Source organism: Brassica napus, chromosome A4 (genome assembly GCF_020379485.1).
Source record: "Brassica napus cultivar Da-Ae chromosome A4, Da-Ae, whole genome shotgun sequence".
Taxonomy (NCBI): Eukaryota; Viridiplantae; Streptophyta; class Magnoliopsida; order Brassicales; family Brassicaceae; genus Brassica; species Brassica napus.
Window position 1 is genome coordinate 301472 of NC_063437.1, and position 18728 is coordinate 320199.

The 18728-nt window shown below is 38.4% G+C and overlaps 3 protein-coding genes and 1 long non-coding RNA gene across 9 annotated transcripts; 3 read left to right on the forward strand and 1 right to left on the reverse strand.

Moving 5' to 3' along the window:
* The first annotated feature begins 3745 nt into the window (after positions 1 to 3745).
* On the forward strand, positions 3746 to 6993 carry LOC106444887 (caffeoylshikimate esterase-like). Of its 2 annotated transcripts, XM_048778264.1 has the most exons (7): positions 3746 to 3922; positions 4021 to 4114; positions 4269 to 4301; positions 5681 to 5827; positions 5921 to 6051; positions 6150 to 6287; positions 6370 to 6993. In XM_048778264.1, the coding sequence occupies exons 1-7, from the start codon at positions 3896 to 3898 to the stop codon at positions 6844 to 6846; spliced, it is 1047 nt and encodes a 348-aa protein (XP_048634221.1). In that variant the 5' UTR covers positions 3746 to 3895; the 3' UTR covers positions 6847 to 6993. The 2 variants fall into 2 exon arrangements, with proteins under 2 accessions (XP_048634221.1, XP_048634222.1); XM_048778265.1 differs by lacking the exon at positions 4269 to 4301.
* Positions 6994 to 7888: 895 nt separating this feature from the next.
* LOC106444889 (small nuclear ribonucleoprotein Sm D2) lies at positions 7889 to 8941 on the forward strand. Of its 2 annotated transcripts, none has more exons than XM_013886313.3 (4): positions 7889 to 8031; positions 8136 to 8163; positions 8379 to 8558; positions 8658 to 8941. In XM_013886313.3, the coding sequence occupies exons 1-4, from the start codon at positions 8027 to 8029 to the stop codon at positions 8772 to 8774; spliced, it is 330 nt and encodes a 109-aa protein (XP_013741767.1). In that variant the 5' UTR covers positions 7889 to 8026; the 3' UTR covers positions 8775 to 8941. The 2 variants fall into 2 exon arrangements, with proteins under 2 accessions (XP_013741767.1, XP_013741766.1); XM_013886312.3 differs by having other exon boundaries at positions 7892 to 8031; positions 8376 to 8558.
* A 181-nt stretch (positions 8942 to 9122) lies between these two features.
* Positions 9123 to 12844, reverse strand: LOC106444888 (UDP-glucuronic acid decarboxylase 2-like). Of its 2 annotated transcripts, XM_048778266.1 has the most exons (8): positions 12128 to 12844; positions 11884 to 12031; positions 11270 to 11349; positions 11043 to 11126; positions 10869 to 10943; positions 10220 to 10312; positions 9856 to 10126; positions 9123 to 9307 (listed from the first exon to the last, which is right to left on the reverse strand). In XM_048778266.1, the coding sequence occupies exons 1-7, from the start codon at positions 12734 to 12736 to the stop codon at positions 9887 to 9889; spliced, it is 1329 nt and encodes a 442-aa protein (XP_048634223.1). In that variant the 5' UTR covers positions 12737 to 12844; the 3' UTR covers positions 9123 to 9307; positions 9856 to 9886. The 2 variants fall into 2 exon arrangements, with proteins under 2 accessions (XP_048634223.1, XP_013741765.1); XM_013886311.3 differs by lacking the exon at positions 9123 to 9307 and having other exon boundaries at positions 9671 to 10126.
* A 499-nt stretch (positions 12845 to 13343) lies between these two features.
* Positions 13344 to 16968, forward strand: LOC125608248. 3 transcript variants are annotated; one of them, XR_007339225.1, is made up of 3 exons: positions 14182 to 14196; positions 14352 to 16583; positions 16665 to 16968. It is a non-coding gene; the product is annotated as an uncharacterized LOC125608248 (long non-coding RNA). The 3 variants fall into 3 exon arrangements; XR_007339223.1 differs by having other exon boundaries at positions 13344 to 16583; XR_007339224.1 differs by having other exon boundaries at positions 13344 to 16579.
* Positions 16969 to 18728: the final 1760 nt, after the last annotated feature.

Below are 18728 nucleotides of genomic sequence, written 5' to 3' on the forward strand. Positions count from 1 at the left end.
AATCTCCCTTTCACGAAGGCGGTCTGATTCGGGACGATCAAATCTGCAAGGATTGGCTTCAGTCTCTTAACAAGTAGGCGTGAGACCACCTTATAAATTGTATTCAGACAGGAGATAGGCCGGTATTCCGTGATCAGAGATGCGCCAGGGTGTTTGGGGATCAGAGAAAGTATGGTTGCGTTTGTGGATGCAGGCATGAAGGAGCTGATGAAGAAGTGTCGGATTGATTCAGTGACTTCACCACCTAAGATGTTCCAAGAAGCTTTGTAAAACCCAGAAGTGAGCCCGTCAGGTCCGGGCGCCTTGTTCTGATTGAGCTTGAACATGACTGATCTTATCTCATCAGCTGTGGGCAACGCGGTCATTTGAGCAGCGAGTTCTGAGGGGCAAGCGAAGTCTGTCAAAGAGTGGAACCATTGCGTAGTGGAGAGCACTCCCAAGACAGGCGCAGGGGATGGTCCGAGTATTTGTTGGAAGTGAGTAACGGCATGGACGCTCATCTGGATGGGGTCTGATATTATGACACCTGAAGGAAGTAAGAAGGATCGTATGAAATTGAAATTCATCCGTGCTTGGACCATCCTAAAGAAGAAGGTGGTATTCTGATCCCCTTCCTTTAACCAGTTGACTCTTGAGCGTTGTCTGAAGTAACTCTCCTCTATGCCTCGTAGGAAGTTCCAGGTTTGTAGTGCTTGTTTCTCCATTTCAAAGAGGTGAGTGGAAGGAGTATTCAGGGCTAGTACCTGCACATCTAAAAGTAAACGGTTAGCTTCACTCACTCTCACTTGTATTTGTGAAAAATTCTCTCGATTTAAGTGTTTCAAGTCACTCTTTATCTGTTTTTGTTTCCAGTACAAAGCAGTAAGGTTCCAAACAGTGTCTCCGGCCTGTGTCCACGCATCGATCACAACCTGGTTGAAGCTTGGGTGTTTGGTTAGGTAATTATAGAACTTGAAAGGGCGGTTTCCAGCGGCTGGGATTTTTGTGGCTAGGTCCAGGGTACAAGGGCAATGGTCTGAAGTTAGGGTAGGGTGAAAGAAGGCTGAGCAGTTGGGGAACAAGGTGAGAACCGGGTTATTGATCAGAAGCCTGTCGAGTTTTTTGGTGATAGGATCTTCTGGTCGATGATTGGACCAAGTAAACAGAGATCCCTGGAACCGCAAATCATAAATCCCCATTTGAGTGAAGCAGTCTCGGAGTTCAACCATATCACTTGTGAGAGAGCTAACTTCAGGAAGGGAATGTTCAGCAGGGTGGATGATTTGGTTGAAGTCCCCTCCTAGAATCCAAGGTACCGTGTCCAAGGAGTAGGTTTGATATAAGCTTAGAAGCTCCACCCAAAGATCATTTCGGTCTGCTCTCTCATTTTCTGCGTAGATAGCAGTGAACACAAATTGAGGGGAGCCAGGAAGCTTTACTTCACAAGTAACAGACTGTCTAGATTGCTGCAGGACTCTGACCGCCACCGAGTCTTTCCAGATGAGTATAATCCGTCCGTCTGCATCTTCCGAGTGGTTAGAGGTAAAGTTCCAGCCTCTGCAAACCTTGCTCATCACGTAGTTTAAGTTATGGTCCTTGATGTGTGTCTCCAAAATAGCTCCAAAAAGTGGCTGATAGGTAGATAACCAATTAGATAATGGCTTATGCTTATCCGGGTCATTTAGACCACGGACATTCCAAAAAAATAGTTTACTATACATAGGGATTAGTCAATGGTCTCTTCATGGTGAAGAGAACCATCAGGGTCCAAAACAGTAAAAGGGTTAGAAGAATGGTTTACAAAAGAGGGAGCAGGAAGAGCTAGGGGGAGGGAATTAGATGAAGAGATGGTGGAAAAGTATGATAGCTGGGCGGTGAAGGAGGGGAAAGGTTTTTGGTCAGGGTCAGGGCGGGGCCGTTTTAAGGAAGGGGTAAGGAAGGTGTCTGGTGGGCTTGGAGGGGTAGAAGGGATGATAGAAGTTAGTGGCGAAGTCAAAGGCTTGGGGACATGGGCTAGAGCAGGAGAAGGAGGGAAATTTTTCCGTGGGGTTTGAAAGGGAGTGGCAATGGTTACTGGTTTGGGAGGGAGGTTTACTTCAGGTTGGAAGAAGGAGGAGGAGGTGGAGGCAGAGGCATGGGTGGAACCTGAAGCTGAATGGGGCGGGAGATTAGAAGTAGAATGAGCGACAGTAGGAGCGACAGTAGGAGCAGCAACTTTTTTTCCTTTTTGGGAAGCTGATGGTGCATTTTGCGCCTTCTTTGCAGGAGTTTCCGAAGTATTCAGTGGTGGCGGTGCTTGGAGACAGTTTCTAGACACATGACCGAGTTCTTTGCAGTAGGTACAAGTCGGTGGAACCCAAGGATAAGTCACCTGAACCTCTACCACTTCACCACTTTGTCGCACAAACTCTACAACACTCGGAAGGGGTTTTGTGAGGTTGACAGCGACTTTTACATGTGAGAGCGTAAGACTCACCAAGTTTTTTGTAAAGTCATCCGTCTCTTTTGGTTCGCCCACAAGTCCTGCAACCAAACTCAATCCTTGTTGGTGACGGAGATCTAGAGGAACACCTGTTAAATGCGCCCAAATTTGGATCGATTCAAGGTTAGGTGGCGAAGTCGAAGCAGAGGAGGACCATTGCACTGCCTGAAACATGGAGTCGCCCACATACCAAGCAGATTTATCTAGTATTTTTTGTCTGAGATAATCAGAAGGTATCCTCACCAACATGGACCGTGATAATGGATTCATGTGGATCTCGACTCGCTTTCCTTTACCCCACATATGGCTTAAAACACTCTGTATTTGGGTGTAGGGGGGAATCTTTCCGTTGAAGTAACAGATTATAAAATCCTTGTGGATTTCAGCACCTATTTGGAATACACTATCAGGAATGAGAACTCGAGGCACGCCTTTCTCTAACAATGTGACCGGAGCTAGACGTTTCAGGGACTTATCCTCTTGTTTCCTAATCTTTTCTAGCAGGGGGGAAGTTGAAGCAGTCGGTTGATTAGGGGGGTTATCTTGAGTGGGTTCAGCTGTAGTTGGTGGGGCTTTTTTAGTGGGAGGGTTTACGGTAGGAAGGGTTGTAGTGGATTTACGGTCAGTTGCTGGAGGCGGATCGGCAGAAGCGCTAACAGGATTAGGGTTCACTGTAGCAAAGGGGTTTTTTTCAGAATTGAGGATATAGTTTGAGGTTGCAGCAGATAACGGTTTGGAAAAAGACGCAGTTGTTTGGTGAGGAAGGTTAGATGATGGGCTTGAAGCTTTATTGGTTTGAATAGGGGAAGAGTGCTTTGGTTGGAGAATTTTGAAGTTCACGGGGAAAGTGATACTAGATCTGGGATCAGTAGGTTTAGAGGAGCCAGTTAGTACAGGAGCTGGTGAGAGGGAATTGGGACCAGCAACAGTTTTGGGGGTGGAAGATTTCACCGCAGGCCAAGTAGGTCTGGCAGTTTGCGATGAGGCTCGGGTGGATTTGGGAGAGGCGGAGGAGAGGGGGGGGAAATCGGGGTCAGGGGGGTCGGGGGGGATGAGGGGGAAGGGGCTGGAGCTGTCACCAGAGGTGAGAAGCGACGGAGATAGGCCGGAGACACCGTTGGATGGGAACCAGGGGTTCGCCATTACTGTTTGAGAGAGGACTTTTTTTTTATCTCCTCTTTTGTCAACTTTTTTTTTTCAAATGTCTAAATTATTTCACTAAAATTTAAATGTCTTTTAATTCGTTGAGAAATATAGGTAAAAATAGAAATAAAAAAAAGTATCATCAATATCTGTAAATTATATATAACCGCCTCCACCCAGGTTTCTCTCTCTGAAACGCAGTTTAGCTCGTTTTCTCTCTTCTTCTACCGGGCAGCGATAAAACGAAAATAATATTTCAAAGTATATTGTATACACTAACGAAAGAGCTTGATGAAGTTCAAGTTTGATTACCAAGAGGTCTCTCTCTTCGGATCCTTGATTATTTGTCTTACAATAATCTCTCTATATCAGAAAACACAAAACAACCTTCTTGTTTTTTTTTTACTACTAAACAGGAATGCATAAGAAACTCGAGAGACGTTGAGCTGTTCGCTTGCAGATGGGTTCCATCCACTTCTCCTCCCAAAGCTCTCATCTTCCTCTGCCATGGTAACACCTTCTTCTTCTCCTTGTTCATTGAATATTTTCTTTTAAGTTCATCAACTACCCTATTTTAATTCTTAAAAAAAACCTACCCTATTTTATAAGTGTTTTAATTATTTAATCACAAATAAAAAAAGAAGAATTGATCAATGTGCGGCAGGCTACGGGATGGAGTGCAGTGGCTTCATGAGAGGTATTTAATTATCATCTTTACTCTCCTTTAATGCCCCTCCTCTCTCCACGGTCATCTGGTCTACCCCAAACAAACTAAGAAATAATCTTATTCGATTAAACCATAAAATTAAAACATGTGTGTTGCAACTTGCATATATACTTCTTTTTTTTTTTGGTGTAAACTTGCATATATACTTATTTGCATGGTCTGATGTTTTTACTGGAAATCGTAGTTAATTAAGAGCTACTATCTGTAGAATAACTGTGATCTATAGTCCAAGTTTTGTTTGTTTGTTTGCTTAATATGTTGAGCGTTTGTTACACCGACATGCATGCAGATCGGATTTAAATTAAAAATAATTAATTATCAGCTTTTTGTGTGATATATAATCCATGATTTTTCTTTTCTCTTGAATTGAAACTTGTGCGTAGTATCTACCATGTAGTTATTGCAGATCCGATCTCTAATCTAATAGGGGATTTTATAAGAAAAGAATAGACATAACAAAAAGATTGTTGTTTCTATAGTATAAAGTGGACGATTACAATATACTTTGAAACAAATAAAAAGATAATGACCCCTCTTTTTATAAGTAGCAGATAGAAAGAAATTTATAACAAAAGCTGTTGTTAGTTGCAAGGTATGACCATTACACCTATGTCTGCTTCGTACTTATGATTTAGTCTTTGTTATTCATCTACATTCTCCACGTGTTCTTTGACCCCATTACACCTACATTCTCCACATCTTCACGTCTAAATATATATACTATTTTACACCCCTTATTTTGGGGAAACGTTAACACTATCCTCATCTTTCTTTTTTTTGCTTTGCTCTGATTTATGGTGACCGAGTGTTATGGAGGAAGTAGTATAGTAGATAATAAAAAATAGTCATAGCTTTAATTAGTAAAAGGTTATGGAGGTATGGTCATGGTGTCTCTAATTGTATCCAATAATGATCAACGTGATTGTGTACCTAACAATAGAAGTAAATAAGTTGTTGGCAAAAAAAAAATCTCGAGAGTATATAATAGAGTCCCCACGGATCTAAATATTTAGTTCCGTTTCTCTCAGCCCTTTGCACAACGAGAAACTCGTGACCGGCCTTCATTGATTGTCGTCTTTGACAACTAATCATGTTTCTTGAATCTGTGCCACATTTAATTTTACTTACAAAATAATAATTGCTTCTCTCAGCTAACATAGAGCCAGGTGAGCAGACACTGCTTTACCATCTACTGTTTGAGTTGAAGACACACATTAATCACTATAGTTTACTATAACAAACTATATACACATGAAGAAGAAAACAAAAAGTAGTTAGGCATGATTTCAGTTCTTTTGTTCCCCATTTGTAAGGGATTAGTCAATGATAGTTGTTTATGTTTGGATTAGAATGCGGGATAAGGCTGGCTTCAGCAGGATATGCGGTATTTGGAATGGACTACGAAGGTCATGGTCGATCCCAAGGAGCTCGTTGTTACATCAAAAAGTTCAGTAACATAGTAAACGACTGCTATGACTATTACACCTCCATCTCTGGTACCTGAAAAAATAACATATTCTTGCATCATCTCTAGTACTGATATGCATCCATAAAACTAACTATTAGCACATAATATTTGTGTATTTCAGCGCAGGAAGAATATAAAGAAAAAGGCAGATTCTTGTATGGAGAATCAATGGGAGGTGCGGTTGCTTTGTTGCTACACAAGAAAGATCCTTCTTTCTGGAATGGTGCCCTTCTCGTCGCTCCGATGTGTAAGGTAAGGTGTCACGTTTCTTCTATAACCAAGTTGATACACAAATCCAATTAATTACAAACAAGACTTGTTAGCATTTACCTAGTTAAGTGTGTGAGCAGATATCAGAGAAGGCGAAACCACATCCAGTAGTGATTAATCTACTAACAAGAGTTGAAGAGATTATACCAAAATGGAAGATCGTGCCCACCAAAGATGTTATCGATGCTGCCTTCAAAGATCCGGTCAAGCGCGAAGAGGTATACTCAAACCTAAACTACTTACGTGAGACCAAAGTAAATGTCCTAAATAAAACATGGTTCCTAACTTCCTATAATGTAGATAAGGAACAACAAGCTGATATATCAAGACAAACCAAGGCTCAAAACAGCACTTGAGATGCTTAGAACGAGCATGAACCTGGAAGACAGTCTCCACGAGATCACGTTACCCTTCATTGTTCTTCACGGTGAAGCAGACATATTAACCGATCCAGAGATAAGCAAAGCTCTCTTCGAGAAAGCAAGCTCACGTGACAAAACCATTAAACTTTATCCAGGCATGTGGCACGGGTTGACTTCTGGTGAGCCTGACGCTAACGTTGACCTTGTTTTTGCTGACATCATTACTTGGCTTGATGATCGTACCGCCGACTCTGCTTCGCTCACTGTCACTCCGGTTCGAGATGTCACCGCAAACGTTCGAAAGGTCGTGGAAGGCGCTTGTAATGATCAAGGGAAACCTAAAAGGCAATATGCTAGTCTCCTTTGTGGGTTAAACGGTGGTGGACGCCGTTTGGTCCATCGATCTTCAATGTAATAACCTAATCACTGCAGAAAATAATCTGTTTCCTTTGTGTTCATTTTGTATCAAGCCTTGTTCTTGTTCAAGGCCCTACTTAAAAATATCAGGGTCTAAAAAATAAAATTATTTATCATCTAAACTTAATAATATAAGTATTTTCCATTGTTTCAAAAAAAAAAAAGTATTTTCCATAAAACTTAGTTACTTGATTAAAATTTGATATTTAGACGTATATCCTCATAAGACAGTTAGTATTGTCGATTGTCAAATCGTTTATGTAATCTTTCTCATAATTGTAATATCATAATAAATTAGTGTTAAAAAGAAAACAAAACCAAACCTTAATATTGTGGAAGCCTCTTTAGTCCAGTGGTTTAACTAAGGGTTCATTAATGCTTCTACACCAGGAAGCATGGGGTTCAAACAAAAAAAAACGCAAATTATGCAGATCATGGAGAAAAATGGTTACAAGAGCTATTCAGCATGGTGCAAGGGCGTATCATCGAACATGGATCTCATAGGACGGCTCGGAGCGATGCAGTCATACGTGCATTCTCATATGATGGTAGAATTGTCGGCTGTAAAATCGTCTATGTAATATTTTTCATCGTTGTAATAGCTTAACTAATCAGATGTTAAAAAAATCCATTAATATATAAATACATGATAAAAGGATTTTCAAAGATATCTAAAAAAAAATTCTCTCCTTTTCAAAAAAAATTATGAGATATTTTTGAGGTTGTCTATTAGGTCTATAACAATTTTGCTCTTTTGATGGAAAAAAAAAACAATTTTGCTTACTAGATTACATAAAAATCTTTTCAAGAACACACAAAATAGGTACACAATGTACAAGCTATATAAAAGCATTTCTATATGAAATAAATACTAAAAAATAAATGTTTGCTAAATAGATTTAAAATATTTAAAAATTAAATAAATAATATGCATATAATAGTGTGAAAAAGCTGAAATCTTTGGGCTATTAGTGAAGTAGTTGAATAGTTAATGGGCTATCTTAGCTTAAGTCCTCTATATGTGTAATAATACGTAGGCTCAATAGTTCTGTGGGCCTTTAGAAGCAGCCCTCTTTTAACCGCCATGTACTCTCCAACTCTCGACACCGCCTGGAGCGTGATTTAGCTGATAAAACCCTAATTTCTTGGATCTGCGTCGGAGTTCTGTTCGAGTCAACATGAGGTAGGAGGGTTCTTCGCTTCGTCTGCTAGTTTTATAATTTCTTAATTGAATCAAAGATTGTTCTCTCTTCTAACACTCTTATTTTGGTTTCGTGTTTTTTGCAGTAGGCCAATGGAAGAGGATACCACCAACGTAAGTAAAATCTCTCTCGTTTAATGGTTTATGGTTCTGTAGCTTGTAGAGGTTATGCTAGTAGTAGATCAGATGCACTGTTGTGAGAATTGTCTTGTTGAATCTTGTGTCTGCTCAGAGATAGTCATAGAGTTTTAGTTTTGTGAATGTTTCTGGTGTTGGAGGCATTGTTGATTGATTTATATTATAGTCCCTCATTGTACTTTGATTAGCAGGGAAAGACGGAAGAGGAGGAGTTCAACACGGGACCCCTTTCTGTACTGATGATGAGTGTTAAGAACAACACTCAGGTGCTCATCAATTGCCGCAACAACAGGAAACTCCTTGGACGTGTTAGAGCTTTTGACAGGCACTGCAACATGGTTCTCGAAAACGTCAGAGAAATGTGGACTGAGGTAAAGAAAGCCTTTCTTTGTATCTATTTTTTTCTATTTTCTATTGAAAGTCCTTTGGTTTCTTACATGGGGGGTTCTTCTATCTATGGTTTCTTTTAGGTTCCTAAAACTGGAAAAGGAAAGAAGAAGGCTCTTCCCGTCAACAGAGATCGCTTCATCAGCAAGATGTTTCTCCGTGGGGACTCTGTCATTATCGTCCTCAGGAATCCCAAGTGAGAGAGAGAGAGAGAGATGTCACCTGCTTGTACTTGTTTTTTTCTCATCAAAATCTTTATGGTTGTATCAGAGGAGATAACATCTTTGACTATTGTGTCTTAAATCTAGCGCTTCCTTGTATTTTTTGACTTCCTATCTCTTATGACTAAAGATACACCGTTGAGTAATGCCACTAAACTTTAAAATTACAAAAGACGAGTTTTTTCTTAACTAGACAAGTTACATTCAATGTTCTATTGCTTCAGATAGAAGTCCTTCATTTTGAGTCTTAAATCTACTGTTGTCTTGTTGTTGACTAAAGCGCAGCAGCTATGTTGTGAGTTGTTGTGATCACAAAACTTTTACTAATTGCAAAAGGCAAAAGCTTTCCTTAAACTGTAGTGAGGTCCCATGAATATAGTAGAGGCACCACTCTTACTCTACGTTACACGAATATTATATCAAAATAGAAAAATCAAAAACAAAATAAATCTTATGAAACGAAGCTCCACATTGTGGCTGCAAGCAGTGGCTTATGATTTCTGGTTATAAACCACTATGGCAGCTACTAGCATCTGCGTTTGCTCAAGCTGAGGTTGTTTTGGTGGTTGTTGCAGTCGCGGAGGCTTATGATTTCTGGTTATAAACCATCTTTGACTATTGTGTCTTAAATCTAGCGCTTCCTTGTATTTTTTGACTTCCTATCTCTTATGACTAAAGATACACCGTTGAGTAATGCCACTAAACTTTAAAATTACAAAAGACGAGTTTTTTCTTAACTAGACAAGTTACATTCAATGTTCTATTGCTTCAGATAGAAGTCCTTCATTTTGAGTCTTAAATCTACTGTTGTCTTGTTGTTGACTAAAGCGCAGCAGCTATGTTGTGAGTTGTTGTGATCACAAAACTTTTACTAATTGCAAAAGGCAAAAGCTTTCCTTAAACTGTAGTGAGGTCCCATGAATATAGTAGAGGCACCACTCTTACTCTACGTTACACGAATATTATATCAAAATAGAAAAATCAAAAACAAAATAAATCTTATGAAACGAAGCTCCACATTGTGGCTGCAAGCAGTGGCTTATGATTTCTGGTTATAAACCACTATGGCAGCTACTAGCATCTGCGTTTGCTCAAGCTGAGGTTGTTTTGGTGGTTGTTGCAGTCGCGGAGGAGCCTTCCTTCTGGTCACCAAAGATACGTTGACGGAAGTCTTTCACCATGAGAGGGAGTCCCTGACGAAGAGACACCTTTGGTTCCCATCCTAAAAGCTCTTTGGCCTTTGTGATGTCTGGCTTTCTCTTGTGAGGGTCATCTTCTGTGTTTGGTCTGAACTCTATGTTTGCGTTTGGATCTATCGTCTCTTGCACCACCTGCAAACCAAAATCAAAGACATCAACATCCACCAGGGTTCAATGTAAAGAACTCAAAAAGGTTTTACTATGTATGTATGTATAGAAAGAGACCTTAGCAAGCTCGAGCATGGTGAATTCACCAGGGTTACCCAGGTTAAATGGCCCTACATGTTCTCCTTCCATCAATCTCATCAGACCTTCAACCTTTATGCATCACAGTAACACAAAACTAGATTCAGTACAACAGAATCAACAGCCAAAAAATAACCAGGACAAACGGGCAAAAATATTCAGGCTCCATGTGGTCCTTTGTCACATGATTCTGATACCCTCCCATTGTCATAAGATTTGCTAAAGTGGGTACCGTTTTATATCTCTCAGAGATTTGAGTCTCACGTTTAAAGCCTTTTGTTGTTAGATCCCACAACACACTCTCTTACAAATTACAATAGCATGTGAGCTCACTCGACACAAATTAACTTTCCCTGTTTCTTTTTTTCTCTCTCTCTCTCTCATCCTAAAGAACTCTTTCTACGCCAAAGTGTGGCTCCCAGTAAATAGAAAAATAACTTAAAAGGTCTGATACTGCAAAAGCTTTTGACAACCTACCAATTTGTTTTTGGTTTTCCACTTTCCCACACGAACGTAAGAATAAATCTTAAGTTAGAACAAAGAGATGACATAATAAAAGATATTGTCCTAGCCATTTGTAGTACTCTAATCGAATCGTTCTTTGCGGGAGAAAAAGTAGAGGGTTTACCAGATCAGAAACAAACTGGAAACTTCTTGTCTGCTTCCCATCACCATAAACAGTCATAGGTTCTTTCCTTAGTGCCTGTTCAAGTATTACCAATTCAGACCATCATTACTCTCATGATCCACTAAACCAATCTTAAAATCATTTACTATTCGTGCCACTAGATTATTGACCAACCTGCGCAACAAAGTTGCTGACAACACGCCCATCATCTATACACATTCTTGGACCATATGTGTTGAAGATCCTAGCAATCCTGACCTGTGACCACAATCAAACAAGGCAGACAAAAAGTTAGTCACTGAAACGTGTACTCCGTCTCTTTTTTCGCATCAGTTACTAGACATAAACATAACTTGGCTTGAACGGGAGGGAAAATGAAAAAGGAAAAAAAAAAAACCAACCTCAACATTGGCTCCACGGTGATAGTCCATGGCCAAAGTCTCTGCCGTGCGCTTTCCTTCGTCGTAGCAACTACGAACACCTGTTCCAGACCATAACAACCACATCAGTCATGAATCAAAGCACAAAGAAACATGATTTCACCACGTTTTAAGAAGACTCGAGAACAATTCAAAGAACACAGTCAATAACGGCCAAGTAAACGCGAGTGTGTCAGTAAAATGAGTTGCGTAGAAGCAAAATCATTAAAAGCTCTCGAATTTGGAAGCATATTAACGAAATGTCAGGCTAGCAGTCAGTGTGGTGGTGGCTGCGTCTAAGATAGAGAAACGTATAAGACCCGTTTTTCACGGTTCAATGGTTTGACCGTAAATAGATGGGGACCAGATCCGAAAGGAACGCCCATCAGACACACCACAAAACACCTGTCTTACAACTCTCTCTCCCTAACGTGCGCATTTTCCGACACACTGAAAGAAAGAAACTAAAAGACAGAGAAGCTCCAAACGTCGTCGTGTCAAATCACGGTGGAATATGTTTCAGATTCCGATTCAAGAACACAACCAATGAATGAAAAAAAACAAGCAAAACAGAGCACGCGAATTTGAAGGATTACCAATAGGATTAACGTTGCCCCAGTAAGTCTCGACCTGAGGATGCTGAAGAGGATCACCGTAAACCTCGCTAGTACTCGTCAGTAGAAACCTAGCACCCACTCTCTTGGCCAAACCAAGCATGTTCAACGTCCCAACCACATTCGTCTTGTACACATCGAGTCAAAGAAACACACACAACATTCCATATCTCCCAAAACAAAATTCAATTAAAAAAATAATAATAATCTAAGAAAAAAAGGATATGATAGTCTTGACGGGATTGAACTTGTAGTGAACAGGGGAGGCAGGGCAGGCCAAGTGATAGATCTGATCCACCTCAAGAAGAATGGGCTCGACGACGTCGTGGCGTATGAGCTCGAAGTTAGGGTTCCCGAAATGATGCATCACGTTCTCTTTACTCCCCGTGAAGAAGTTATCCACCACGATCACCGTGTCTCCCCTCTCCATCAGCCGATCCACCAGATGCGACCCCACGAACCCCGCGCCGCCCGTCACGACCACTCTCAGCCCCTTGCGTTTCAATCCCAGCGGGATTTTCCCCCCCGTTGACCCGATCCGGCTCCTGTACTCGACGCTGGGCCTCCTCTGGGCCGGAACGTGCGACTCCTCGGGTTTGATTCCGTAGCCGGCGAACGGATCGGAATAAGAGATGGATCGGGTGGAGCGGGGGAAGATCGTGAACGCTAACGTCGCGATTGCGATTCCGACGAGGACGAAGATGAGTCTCTGTTCGCGGAGCATGTAACGCATCGGACGGGACGCGGAGAGCCACCGTTTGGGAGGTCTCGGGTAGTACGCATCGGCGCCGGCTTGATCCGCCTCGTGTCGCCGGTTGATCAGCTCGCTCGCCATCTCGCTTCCTTCTTCGGTTTTTTTTTGGGGGGAAAGAAAAAATCTCCGAGTCGAACTCGCCGGGAACTGAGTCGAGTTTGAACGAGACGAGAGTGAAAAGCGAATCGGGCCTTTCTGTGTATTTAAGTAGCGAATGCGTTACAGATCAAGGCTGGTTTATCATTATTATTTACGAGGAATACCCTTTCGGTTAGTACTTTCGGTTAGGGTGCGAATAAAATGGGAATTTTTTTTTATTTTCTTGGACTTTACTTCAATGTCGGGCATTAATAATATTGTTACTTACTCCATTATTTGCAGCAACAAGAAAAAAAGGCACATATAATAATGTGATTTATAATGTTTCTAAAAATTTAATTGTAAAAATAAGTGTAACTAAATGATGTGATAGGTTCGTTAGGTGTGCTAATGACCACAAAGTCAATGCCAAACCCTAACTTAGCACTCAAAGCCAAATCGGTAGGAGCTTTGAGTGATTTCGACGTTCGTTTTTCTCTTTTACTTTTTTCCCTTTAGGTTATTGACAATCAACATGCATATAGAATTAGTAATTTGCCAAACAAATTACACAATGTTCGTTTTAAACAAAAGCTAAAATGTCCTAATAACAAACTATCACTACAAGAAATATGAATATTGGTAGCAGTTCGTGGTAGCACGAATTGACGAACTGCTACCAAAAGTGTTAAAATCGAATCACAACTCTATTCAAGCTTTAAATTTGTGCTACGAAAAAATTTCATTAAAAGGAAACCGAAAAATCAGTTTCGTAGCTGGAATGTCATTTTGGAGGTAAAAACACTTGGTGAAATTTCACATTCGCACCAAAAAAAATAAGTTATTTTTTACAAAAGAAAAAATATTCATTCTCTCCATCTTCTTCTTCTTCATTGTTCATTCAGAATTGATCTATCATTTCAATCGAAGAAACATGATCCATTGGCCTTGTTCGAAGTCGAATTAAGGAACCCTAATCCGTCAAGCCACTGGATCTCGTTGTCGTAGACTCTTCGTCTTCTTCCCAAAACTCCTCCATCCACGGCGAATTGGCTCCTTCGCCTTCCTCCGTCGCTCTTCGCCACCATCAGTTTTGCCATCTCTCGCTTCTTCTTCTTATTCCTTTCGTATTATCAATTTCAATTGCTCAGGTTTGTAAAAGCTTCCACCTTTCTTCAATGGTTCCTCCACAGGCTTACGATATTCTCACTTATACTATCTTAAACTTTTGGGCTTAGGTCACTGAGGAGCAGCTTGATGGTTTGTTCATCGGCTTTGGGCAGGTCTAAGTCTTCTTTACAAGTTCATCTTTGTTTGTGGTGTGTTCTTTATCAAGACTAGTTTTGGTTGTTTAGGTTGTTGAATGTTTCACCACATTCTGGGTCGGGTCTTGCTTTGTCTCCGCCGTTTTCTCCACCGCTTCATAGATCCGCCGTGTTCGAGCTCGTGGCCGCCAATCTAAGGTACGTTTGTCTCCACTGGAGTTTTGACTGTCTTGTACTTGCTCATTTATTTGTTTCTTAGTTGGTCTCAGTGAACATACGTGATTGAACTTGTAGAACTTATCTAATATTGAGTTGCTGTTTGTATTGTCTCTTTTTTTTTGTCCAATCTGAAGTTGTGTGAAGAAATCTGTGGAGATTATGAGGAAGTTCTCAGAGCAGTACGCTCGTTGCTCGGGAACTTACTTATGTGTTGACAAAGGAGTTACTTCTGTCGTCATCAAGGTTTGTAAATTAACCTTAAAGTCTCCAACTTTCTGGTAGAATTGTGTTGACTCAGCTTTCTGTTCTTTGTTCAAAGATTATATGATTTGGAGGAGATTGGTTCTTTCTACTTGTAGATAATGACTTGCCAGAAGATGTTTGGCGTTGTTTTCTTGATATATATACAGTAGGCAGTAGCTATTAGAAATCTTGATGTGGGATTTTGTTGAACAGGTGGTGTTTTCATCAAAAGTTTCTATCATTCGATTGGTTATGAACTACTTGAAGAAAAACTGAGTTAGTTCATGTGAAGATCTTGAAATCTAGTGCTTATTAACTAATGAAGATGTTGAGTTTCTTCTTGTAATAGTGAATGAATCTGCTGAAAAAATTGAGTCGGTATTAATTAAAATCTTCAGTTCTAGTGCTTAACTAAACCAAATGGATAAGTCTTCTAGTTGTAGAATAGTGATTCAGTGATTCTACAGAAGAGATTGGTCTATGCATGTGAACATTTCGGCCTCTAGTTCTTAGCTAATGAAGTGGTTGTTTCTGGGAACGGGGTATGACTGAGCATAAGGATTCGTATAGTGCACCGCTTTGTCCTTGCAGGTGATCTTTGGAATTTTTTTGAAGATTGAAGATGAAGCCCCTAGACTTAATTGTTTTTGTTTATGTGTATTTTTGGATGATATATGAAATAATGTATGTTTTATAAATTTAATGAAATATAAATTTTTATTTATAGATCAAATTGCCATGTTTAAATGATAATTAGAGTTTTGTTATAAAATATTTTATATATCATCGTATATTTTATATAGTTGTGTTAGATGTAAAAAATCATAATTTATTGCAAAATAATTGTATTTTAATTTATACTTTTGAGTGTAAAACACTAAAACTAAAGCATAAAAATGGATTTTTATTATATAATATTTTATATATAATAGTTTAGGGGTTTATATGTTTAGTGTGAGACTATTATATGGAATTTGGTGTACTTCATGTTCCTAAACCCTAAACATGTTTCTATACCCTAAACATTAATTTTAAAACTTAATTTTTTTCATAATATAATTTAAATCTAAAACTTAAATTCAAAATCTATAGTTTGATCATATTTAAAATCTAATCTCAAATTTAAAATTTAAACCTCAAACACTAAATCTTAAATCTACACCCTAAATATAATACCCTAGACCCCAAACTTAAACCCTACATACAAAGTCATACTAAATATAATCTTTTCAAATAACTACTAAACTAAAACCTATTCCTTGTATAAATCACAACTTTATTAATCTTTTTCTTTTCAAATATTTATCTCAAGTTTTAACTTAGCCACAATTCTATTTCACAAATCTCAAACCATATACTTTAAACTCAATCACAACTATATAAACTAATAGTCAACAATTATAACATTAGTTAATAAAATTTTAAAACTAAACTTATAAGTATTAATTTAAAATTTTAATTTGATTTCAAACATCATATTTTAAAATTATAAACCAAATTATCAAAATATTTAAAATAGTACAGCAAAAGAAAAAAACAAAAAGAAAAAAAATTGGCTAGCTATTAAAAAAGAAAAGAAAAACTATGGGCCAATCAACTCTCATCACGCGGATAACCTTCTGCACCGTAGGATACAATTAAATGAATGGCTGAGATGTTTTCTTTTCTTTTTTCTCTTATCTTCACAGATCTCTTTTCTCTCCATCTCTCTTCCATCGACAAATCTCTCCTCCATCTTCTATTTTCAGATTTCATCTCCTCTATCTTTATTCTTAATCATCTCTCTCTCTCTCTCTCTCTCTCTCTCTCTCTCTCTCTCTCTCTCTCTCTCTCTCTACTCCCCTCACTCACGAACAAGATTCATCTCACACAGACACGTTTCTGTGTCTCAGTCTCGTAATCTTTCTCTCACATACGACACATCTCAAAAAAGCAGATTATTCAAACCAGGCAGGACGACGACGACCGCTGGTTCTGTCTCTCTCTCTCTCTCTGTCAGTTTAAATCTGATTTTATTTGTTTTGTTTGTAGGGTCGATTCAACACATGAGAGGTTGGAGAAAATGATTGTACATCCGCTCATCACAACCACCACACCATCGCATCTCAGATCCATTTTCGTCGGTCTCCTTCTTTCACTCTCTCTCGAACTCCCTTTCTCTCTCTCTCACTGCTCTGATTCTGGTTTTGTTTATCTGCTCTTAGTTTAAGAAGGCGTAGGAGGCTGAAGAAACTTGATGGTGGTGGTCTCGGCATCAACAGTGGTGGTCTCGGCGTCGACAATGGTGGCTGAGCGCGGTTGAGGAGACTGAAAAATCTTTACCGTGGTGATCGTGGCTGGTGGTCTTGGCGTCAACAAGGAGTGCGCCGGAGATTGAAGAAGAACGTGGTTTAGTTAGGTTTGGTTAGGGTTAGTTAATAAACCGGGTTTGGCTGTAAACCGGTTTTTGTAATAAACCGATATCATCTGTAAACCAAAATTTTAATAATAAATAATTTTATTCTCAAACCATTTATATTAGAATTTAATTTTAATTTTAAACGTGGATTAAAATATATTAATTTATAATTTTAATAATAATTTTAAAATATGAATGAGAAATAATAACATAGCATTGTATCCATGTCATTATAACATATTTTACAGTATTTTAGAAACGTCATGAAAAGATACATTATATCACTAAACCAATGCTATAAAAAGATTAATCAGTAGTAGACGAGTAACGCTACAATATGTCTATTTATTATAGCACACAAAAAAACGCTATGATATGTGGGGGGTCTATTATAGCTGCGGCTGTCACGGCGTTCTTCGAAACGCTACAAAAACGATATGATAGCGTTTTTCGGATGCTACTAATACCGATTTTTCTTGTAGTGTATTTTTTACATAGTCACATTCATAACGTTTTTGACCCTAATGGTTTGGGAAACGTGATATATAATACTCCCTCCGTTTTTTATTATAAGTCGTTTTGAAGCTATGCACATAGATTAAGAAAATCATTAATTTCTTATATTTTCGAAACAAAAACATCATTAATTATTTACCTAACCACAATTTAACCAATAGAAAAATAGAAGATATATTATCATTGGTCAGACAACATTAATTACTAATAAATGTTACATAAAAAACCGAAAACGACATATAATTTGGAACAAAAAAGTTTTTCTAAAACGACTTATATTAAAAAACGGAGGGAGTACACAAAACGTGTCGACCTGAGCTTTAAATGTGACTTGTTGTTTGTTTTATTTTGTCATATTCTTAACATAAATAAGATCCTCCAAATCAAACATGTAAATATTGTTTTAAGTCGTCTAAAAGAATGGTATGGGAAAATGTTTAAGAGGAAAACGGGTTGGTAAACATGGACGGGTCAATAAAGTTTTAAACTACGTATCATTGTTTGATTTTAGAAGCATATCCTAACTATATGGTTGAAACATTTGCTTATAGTAATATTTATTTGATTAGTACTAGTCAAATAAAAACTGTATACTTTGAGATATTTCCTTAGCTGTTTTTGATGATATATGTGAAAGATATTGAATAGCTCCGTGGAGCAATATAAAATATTTGATGGAAGGGAACATTTGGATTAGTGGTGAAAATATAGAAAACGTGTATACTGAATAAAAACAAACATCATTAGCTGTTTTGGGTGCAACATTTTAATTGGATTCGTAGAGCCGACGTGGGTGGTGGTGGGTACAAATTAACATAATATTAGGATCTAATTTCGTTTAGAAATGTAGCAGACCCAAAAAAACATTATTGCTTCCAACATGCATTGTTTTAGATCTAATGCGTGAGTTATATAGCTACTATGGAGTATGAATTGAATATACTATTTAATATTTCATCAGTTGCATTTGCATCGTGTATTCGTCTTGTTCCTAAATCCCATGCAGTCTTTATGATACAAAAACAGACCGTCAGTTATATATTTTATTCGTATATGAAATGACAACAAAAGATGCATAATTAAATGATTGCAGTATAACTTGTCTTATTTATGTGTTAGTTGAGGCTATCAATTTAATATAAGTATTTGTTGCTCAAAAAAAAAGTTGAGGCATCATCTAATTTATGTCGGAATAATTCACTTGGCCACACAAATTAGTTTTGATATAGTTGAAGACATTCATAGTACATACAAAGCAAAACTACAAAATTTCCGAGAACCTGAATTATATAATATTGTTATCTGAATTTAAATGTTATAAACTTTGATCAGTCATTGAACTAAAAATTCAAAT